Genomic DNA, 8,572 nt, shown 5'->3' with positions numbered 1-8,572 from the left:
CACACACACGTTATTGGCTGTGACAATGAGCTTTTTTTTTTTTTTTTTTTTTTTTTTTTTCTTCTTCCTGGGACTGACAGTGGATGAGTCACCAGTAACAGGAAGCAGAATGCACCTGGGGGTTAGAAAAAAAACCCACAAAATGAGCAGAAGCAGGGAACTGATGACACCAATGAATTCACATACATGGCAAGCAGATTTTTTTTTTTTTTTTAAATGGACCAAAATTAGCAAAGGATGTATGGCCACGGCGTCGCCTTGTGTCATCCGATATATGGCTTTTTAATGTTTCCATAAGTCGAGGCAACCGTGGGAACAAATGGGCCAAATATTGAGCATATTTAATTGGGAGCTCCATTCTAAAGTGTTATTACCAGGAAAGATGAGCGCGTCTGGCAGTTTCCGCCTCCTCCGGGAGAACTGGTGGGAGGGGAAGGGGGGAGGGGGGAGAGAAGAGTCGGCGAGGCCGTGAAAATAAATGGAGTGATTCGCCGCAGCGAGAGGCAGTAAGGCGCAACCGGCGTAAAAGTCAACCTCTCAGATAATGAAGAGCGAAACTGACCGCGTTTCACAGTAACTTTGTGGGGCTGCATAATAAACTCGTTTACCAGAAGAAAAAAAAGAAAAAAGATGTAACTGTGTGCAGAGCAGAACCGCCGCCGCAGAGGGACATAAACCCGTGTTTGATTTCACTTTTTAGCCCCATTTTTCTTTTAGTTTTGTGATACGATGCTGTCAAATTAGAGGCGTCACGATAATGTGGGAGGAGGAAACAACTCCGCCCCCACCCCCTCCCTAATGGAGCGAGCATAGCGTGGGCTGATTGGGCGGAATGAGTTCAGGACTTTGCAGATTTGATTGAAACGGCCCTGATTGTATTTTCCACCTACCTCGGCATCACATCCCCAAGTATCGGCCTCTAATCACATCATGCTGGTGGCGGCAGCGAGGTGGGAGGGGTCTGTTCCAACACACACTCACTCATTACCTTTAATGGCGTTCACCCTGGGTTGCTCTCCCTGTCTCTCAGGGTGCCAGCGTGGGAGGATTAATTCACAAAAAGTTCCCACCACATTTATGCTCCACTCCAGTGGAGAATCAACAGACTCAAGATTCACACAGATTGTACTACATCAGAGTCCCAAAGTAAATCTAGTTTCAATGGCGTGTCAGTATAGTCTAAAATGTAAAAGAGAACATTTGAGTCCAAACCTTTTTTTTTTTTTTTTTTTTTTTTTCTTGCATTATCCTTAAGAAATTAGACAGTATCTAAATAAGTGGATAAACCACAATGCCCATCATCACAGTGGGTTTAATCCCCATTCTCTGGCTCCACCCACAATCCATATAACATGCATATGAAGCAGGTTTGGGAACTTTAAATTAGATTACCGTGTTTCTATTTCACATTGGCCCTGCAATTAACTGCCCGACTTGTCCGGGGGTTGGACCTCTACCTTCGCCCAAAGACAGCTGCGATTGGCTCCATCTTAAATGACCAACCTTGCGACCCGGAAGAAACCCCTGTCCATACATCCGTGTGCTAGGGGTGGGTTATTGCCTATATTTGCTTTTCACTGCAACACAGGGCATATCGCGAAAAAGACTTTCCTCTCAATTTAAGGGACTGTTGGACAGTCGAGAAGACAGAGATGACTCGGCTCTTATGCCTCACAGTTAATCACCCCCTTCACTGATCTCCATCAGTCTCATCAAGCCCCATTTAGACTTTGCCATTTTCCATTTCTATCCCTTCCACCAATGCACTCCGCTTGTTTGGAACACCTGCCCCGGGTTTTTTTCTGCCTCCCCTCCCTCTACCTCCTCCATCCCTCCTCCCCTCTGCAAACTAATCAGTCCTCCAGAAACTGATCGTCAAGGTGAGGTTGGAGAGGTTGCTGAGGTGTGTAGGTGTGTGTGGTGACACCGCAGATGGCGGCGGGCGTCTCTTGCAAATGAGCTCTGATTACTAGAGGTGACGCTCTTCGCTCCTCTTTTACACTCGGTGCCTTCCGCGCCATTAGGCAGACACACAGCGCTGCAGGTCGCGACAGCCAAGGGCGTTTACACGCTAGATTTAACTCAGTTTTTGCAATCAGTGTCGTCGACCGTTGTCCCCCTTCGCTCTGTACCACAGCCTCATCTCTGATAGACCTGTCTTACTCGCAGCCCGGCTGGTCGCAGCTGGTTGCAGCCGTCCGTGGAATCTCGCACGGTGGAGTTGAGAGTGTGAAAATGACACCGGGGGGGCTTCTGCTGCAGTGGTCAACCATCAATATTTGACGTGTTTTTAACTACAACTCGGAGACGATTTCTCACCGCTGGGAAACGATTGGCCTCTGCCATTCCACTGTAGATGGAAAGCACAGGTTCCAAATAAATAAAAAGAATGTGTATTGATCTACTCACAGTGGAAAGAAACAAAGCCAAGAGCTTCTCCCGTGAGGCTTCCACACAGAGAAGCCCCCGCTAAACACAACCTGCCCACCCCACCTGCCACCTGACCTACATGAGGTCTTAAAAATAAACCAGTTTCCTTTTTCTTCTTGGTAAAAATCTAAAAAGACCCCTTTTCTTTGTCTTCTCATTTTAAAGGTGTGAGGCGGCCGCCGGAGTCGGAGAAGACCAACCACAGCGTCCACTACACCCTCCTGATCGCCTGCGTTTTGGTGGCCTTTGTCCTCGGTGCCTTCCTGTCTGGCTTCCTGGTCTCATGCTACTGCAACCACACCACCCACAAGACCAAGAAGCTGTCCAAAGATCCCGAGGCACCCATACCGCACGCCCTGTCACTTCGCAGCCTGGCAAAGCTCAACGGCCTTCTGGATGGTCCAAGCAAGGACGACAAGCTGGAGGTGTCGTCGCCAAAGATCTACAACTCCTTCTTCGCCAACAGCAAAGAGCATCACCATCAACCCAGGAGGAACCACCACCACCACCACCACGGCATGTCCATGGGGGACCTGGTCCACCCCCACCACCACCACCACCATCACCACCCACTGCACCACACCTCCTCAGAGCTCTCGGGTCTGCCCACGCCGGACTCCACCCCAGAGTTACCCATCAAGAGCATGAAGGCCTTCAAGAACCAGTGGGAGAAGAACCAGAATTGCAACAATGCCAAGGAGCCAAAGTCCCACAACATCAGCTCCAGGCCCAGCTCGGCAATGCTTCACCAGCAGGTCTTTCCGTACTCCAGCGGTCTGTCAAACGGGCAGCCGCTTGGCGGAGGCCACCTCCACCCAGAGGAACGCAAAATCCACAACGTGGACCGCGTGTTGTCCCAGCACCCATACCCCGGTAGTTCACAGAAGGTCATGGAGGTCACCTCTCTGGACGAGCTGCTGAAGCACATCCACGAGGCCAGCAGCAGCAGCGGCACCGGCAGCAGCAGCAAGAGCTCCCAGCTGATGAGCCCGTCGTGTCTGATGGCCAGCGGCGGTGGCAGCGGAGGTCAGCTGGCCTTCGCCAACCGCATCCAGCCTCAGATCCCCGAGACAGAGTCCGCTCCGTACTACAGCTCGTCCACATTACCCCGGGACAGCCTCACCCGCCGCATGGATGTCCCGCCAGACATTCCGTCACACCACCAGTCCACGCTGGAGAGGAGGCACTCCTCGCAGCGCCACTCCCTGGCGTCCGCCGCCGGCAAGATACCAAACGGGGGCGGGGTCAGCGTGGGAGGGATCATCCCTCGCCATCACAGCTTCAGCCAACGGAACTGCGGACCCCACCAACAGCAGCCACCGCCGCCGCCCCTACTGGCACGAATGAACTCCACGGGCAGCGCCTGCGAGATCCACTACCCACTCATCCCCAACGGATACCTGTCGCGCCAGCACAGCTACGCCGGAGAGCCGCAGGAAGTCCCTCACCGGGGCGGCATGGTCCGTCGGGCCTCGTCCCTCAAACCCGATGTCCCACCCAAACCCCTGTTTATACCCGCCACATCTCCGGTCAGCCAGCAGGGGAAGTTTAACTACTGAGGAGGAGGAAGTCGTGGTGGTGGAGGAGATGGAGAAGGAGGACTTCTGGACTTCGGGGTGGGATTGTGAGGGGAGGAGTCTCTCCTCCTGCCCGCCACCGCCTTTCGAAGCAATGCAGCGGGGCCAGAGGTCGTGGACATTTGCAGCAAGACGACCACAATGACGCAGCCAATGAGGTGGCAGCAGCCGGTGTCACCGTGGACAAAAGCCTCAACCAAACTTGTTTTTTTTTCCCCCTTTCCCTTTTTGTCCAATGAATATCTTTGTACCATATTGGTATTGCTCAGCTACTCGCTTATTCTATGACTGCTGACTCGGGTGACGTGACGCCACCCCTCCGCCAAAACGTCCTCAGTGTGGATTTTATGAAGCAACTTACTTGACTTTTTTTTCCCATGGTACCCGTCTCGTTCTTTTTGGGGGAGCCAAAAAAAAAAAAAACTGAACACGTCAGTCACCTTGAAGACTCAAAGCCGACGCTTAGATTCATGCTTTTTGCTTCAACTTTTTTTTTTCTTTTTTTTTTTTTTTTTGAATGTAGTGTTGGTAACCCCCCCACACACCTCCCTCCCACCATCCCTCCCTCTTTCTCTCTCTCTCTCCGCTCTCGAATGTGTTTATAATTATGCATGTGTGTGTATATATATGTGTGTTTATATCCACACCGTATATGTATACATATACATATGCAGTTATATGTAACCTGTGGTGAAAAGTCGGAATCGGAAATTCCCCCAGAAAGTAGTTATTATATCAAGAGATACCCTGCCCCCCCCCCCCCCCCCCCCCCCCCCCGCCCACCCTTAGCCTTTAGTGATGCCCTGAGAAATTTTATGAGTCAAAAAAATCCCACACCTAAGCAGTTTGAAAAAAAAAAAAAGTCCTTGTCACTGGGCAACTAAAACTCAACTGAATTTTTTTGTATCTTTTTTCCCACAGTATTGGAGTGAAATACATCAACACAGCAGCTACACATGTCTACTTTTCCTTTTTTTTATTGTCATTCTTTTCCCTTCCCAGCCGATCAGATGTCAGCTCAGAAGTGACATGCTCGGGTCTGTACAAGTTCTCTTGAATGTTTCTACAGAGTGGTGCTCCGCGACAAAGGTATAAAATAAACATAAACAAAAGTGGAAATGAAAAATTTTAAAATATATATCCATACAGTGGGTCATTAACTGGACCCGACTAAGACAAAAAGAAAAGAAAAAACTGCCAAGGTCCTTCTGGAGTTGTGAGAACAGACATGAGTCCACCGGACGGACTGCGGTGATTATAACTTTGTGGCGATTGGTTGTAAATAAAGGAATAATATTAGCCAAATTTTAACTGTATGTGTAAATGTGTGCCTTATTTAATAAAAAACAGTGTGTGTTTCACACGAGGGGTCGGGGGTCAGCGATCCAAACACCACCAGGCTACGGTTTTTAGTCGCCTTTTTTCATTTTCTGTGAACGTTGTACATTTTGAGTTTCATTCCATAATAATAATAATAATAATAATAATAATAATAATAATAATAATGTCTGGGTTTGTCTCTTCACATCAGGTGTCACGATTTTACATTTTCTTTTTTTTTTTTTTTTTTTTTTACAGAGCCTTTAAAAAGGAAAAACAAATTCCAGTTTCCTGGAGATTAATGTAATGTTTTGGAATGAAACTCTTCTTTTTTTCTTGCTTCATGCTTGATTGTTTTCTTGCTTTGTTTGCAGAGGAGAGTGTTTTGGTGAAGTAAGTATAAAAAACCTGAGAATATTTTCCCTTCCACCGGTGGGTGTGGAAGGGAAACCCTGCCATTGGGGGCTGTCGGGACGCTTTGTCTGTACTTATACACAATAAGTAACCCAATAAAAAAGCGGGCAGTGTTTCTCTTGAATTGCGTCAGCGTAAAAAGTTTGTTTTAGAACTGAAAAGGCAGGAAATTGAAGTTTTCAGTTTCTTTGGGGAAAAAAATGGGGAATAAGGCACCTTTTGTTCGAGAGATCCGGGATTTCAGCATGTAACTGCACTGAAACTGGATTCCCACACTGGTTCTGGTGGTTCCTCCGGTCAACCATGTGGACAGCAAATGACCCGTTTCAAGTGTGCAAGAAGGTTTCCTTCCCCATCATGGAAGGCGCCGCCGCTCAGAAACATTGCAACTCCGACCACGATCAATTCTGTGAAAACACCGCCACCGTTTGTAACCTTGTTTCCCCCCCGCGCTCTGTCCGAAAGTGGCATCCATTGATCGAAACCCCTTACCCAGAATTCATTTGACCAATTCAGAGTCCACACTCACACTGTTAAATAAAGGAAAGCACTCCGACCCATCACCACACACACTTGCGTGCTCGGCAGAAAACAAACTGTTTTATTGGGATATTAAAAGCAGCAGAGCGTTAAATAGGTTTTCGACCAACAGATGCAAAAAAAAAAAAAAAAAGAAAAACGTCCAGCGTAATTTAAAGGAGAGTGAGCGTAATGTTTGGTAGGAGGAATCACGGCAGCTACGTCTGATGAGCGCAACTGTTTTTATTTCCTTCTTTATTTTATTTTATTTTTTTGTGCCAGACTGTTTGGCAAAGGGTCTGATCTCATCTGAAAAAAAAAGCCTCTACCAGTAAAAATTTATTTGGTGTAAATACATTTTACCATGAGGGCGGGGTCTTGTTGATTCAGTTTTATGTTGCCTCTGTTATTTTTTTTATTTTTAATTTTTTACCTGTCTGAATTCCAGGCAAACACCTCTTAAGTAAATAACTATGGATTTGGTCTCACAGAATACCATTGTATGTCTCCTATACTAGGAATAAAATGGAAATTTAATGCAAGCGTCTCACTGGTGGTGACTGTGTAGGAAGCAAATCCGAGGCTAATCGCTCTGGCGGATGCATGCGGGGAGCCAAGGTGTGAAGAGGGAATGCAGGGCGGCGGATGCAGCCTCTCGGCAAGCTGTTTTCTTCCGAGACGCACGAAAATTTGTGCAGGTGGTTTCGCTTGACGACTCAACCCGTGTGTGTGTACCTTTAGGGTTACAACGGACGGAACTGTCCCAAACAGTCTTCAAGCACGTTGGTTGTCTGGACGCCTGACAGAAGACCGGCCGAGGAAACATGATTTTTGACGTCAGCCCAGAAGTTTTTTGTTTTTCTGTTTCTTTTTTGTCTCTCTTGAAAAAAAAAAAAAAAAAAAGCTGCAGTTATAGTCTGCAGTAATCAAAGGTGTAAAGATACCACAAAAAGGGAAAAACAAAATCCATAATTAATGACTGATCAATTCTGTGAACAGACAGTTTGAACATCAATTGTTTAAAAACATGGATTTTTCATTTATTTTATCTGGAAATGCACATTTTAAAAACTCAGAAACAATCAGCTGAACGTTCCACTTCGTCACAGATTATTCTGCAAACCTGTTTCCATTTGACACCACAGACTTTTGTTTTGTCAAGCAGTCAAGGTTTTTCTCCTAAATGTGCTGTTTCCATGAATTTTCTCAGACCAAATTCCTCAAAACAGAATCAAGATGGCTGCTGCTGCTGTTGCTGCTGCTGCTGGGCTTGGTTGTGTTTTCATTTCAGCAAATTAATTCGCCGTCCACATCCAGAGGTCCAGTCTGGGGCTTCATGTGAAGGTCAAGATTCCACTGGGGTGATTGTTTTCGCATTTCTTTGGATGTTTTGGCCACTTTATTTTGATGAATCTGCCCTCGAAGTGAAAGTTTAGCATCGACATTTGTGCCTCAAAAGAAAAGAAACACTTACTAAAATAATCAATATTGTGAAATAATGCGCTTTCCTAAAGTCATAAAGTCCTTCTCGTCTTCTCCACTGCCTCTCCAATGCATTCTGGGCCATGAGCTTTCTCAACACAGCGAAAAGTCTGGTCCTAGCGTAAACCTGATAAAGTGGGTGTGTCAGGATCGCTTCTGGGATAGTTAGCATAGTTCGCTAGAACTTGGAACTGGAACAGGATCAGAAGTTGTATGGCCAGCGGCGACGTCTCACCTGTGGACAAGTTTGCATATTGAGAAAGGGCCCAGAAATTTTCGCTACTGCACTCTATTGGATTAACGTTCTGAAGCCGTCTTGGTCCCTCCAGTCTGGGGACTGTCCAACTTCCAACATCTCGCTCCAGGGTTTGGCGACCAGATAAATGGCCCCCCGAGGTTTCTGCAAAACACAAGTTTAAAAACCAACCAGGCCGCTGGAAGTTCATTTGAAGACCGTTGGCTTCCTTTAAGAAGTTTGGCCTGGTTTTGGTTAAGAGCGGTTACTCAAGATATAAAACGTATTTCAGAGAGTTTCATCAGCGCTTGCTTGACGCCACAAAGCGGTCCGAACAAACCGAGTTACAAACAGAAGTGCTGAGGTTGCTTCGGCTAATAGACTCCCTGCAGCCTGTTATGTAATAGACAATGAACTTGTGTCGGTGTGAACGCAGCCCAACCCGCTGACAGTAAACAGCCGCAAGTCCTGGGATGAGACATAACTGCAGGCCTCATGTCTGCTGATTGAAGCACTGTGTGTGTGTGTGTGTGTGTGTGTGTGTGTGGGAGGCGTCGGCTCAGAGGAAGAACACAATCCGAACACCACAAGTGTC

The 8,572-nt window shown here is 47.2% G+C and overlaps 1 protein-coding gene across 2 annotated transcripts in view; it reads left to right on the top strand.

Annotated features, from left to right (window-relative positions):
* The window catches only part of sema6cb (semaphorin 6Cb), a 129,353-nt gene extending 122,878 nt beyond the window's left edge, over positions 1 to 6,475 (top strand). For both annotated transcript variants that reach the window (XM_076029407.1, XM_076029415.1), the window contains one exon: positions 2,596 to 6,475. In XM_076029407.1, the coding sequence (XP_075885522.1) occupies positions 2,596 to 3,989 (1,394 nt within the window). In that variant the 3' untranslated portion in view covers positions 3,990 to 6,475. The remainder of the gene's footprint in view (positions 1 to 2,595) is intronic.
* The last annotated feature ends 2,097 nt before the right edge of the window (positions 6,476 to 8,572 follow it).

Source organism: Nelusetta ayraudi, unplaced genomic scaffold, assembly GCF_046127955.1.
Source record: "Nelusetta ayraudi isolate G7.1 ecotype Tasmania unplaced genomic scaffold, CSIRO-AGI_Nayr_v1 ptg000003l, whole genome shotgun sequence".
In the NCBI taxonomy this organism is placed as follows: domain Eukaryota; kingdom Metazoa; phylum Chordata; class Actinopteri; order Tetraodontiformes; family Monacanthidae; genus Nelusetta; species Nelusetta ayraudi.
Note: the sequence above shows the minus strand (reverse complement) of the source record. Positions and strands in the feature narration are given on the sequence as shown.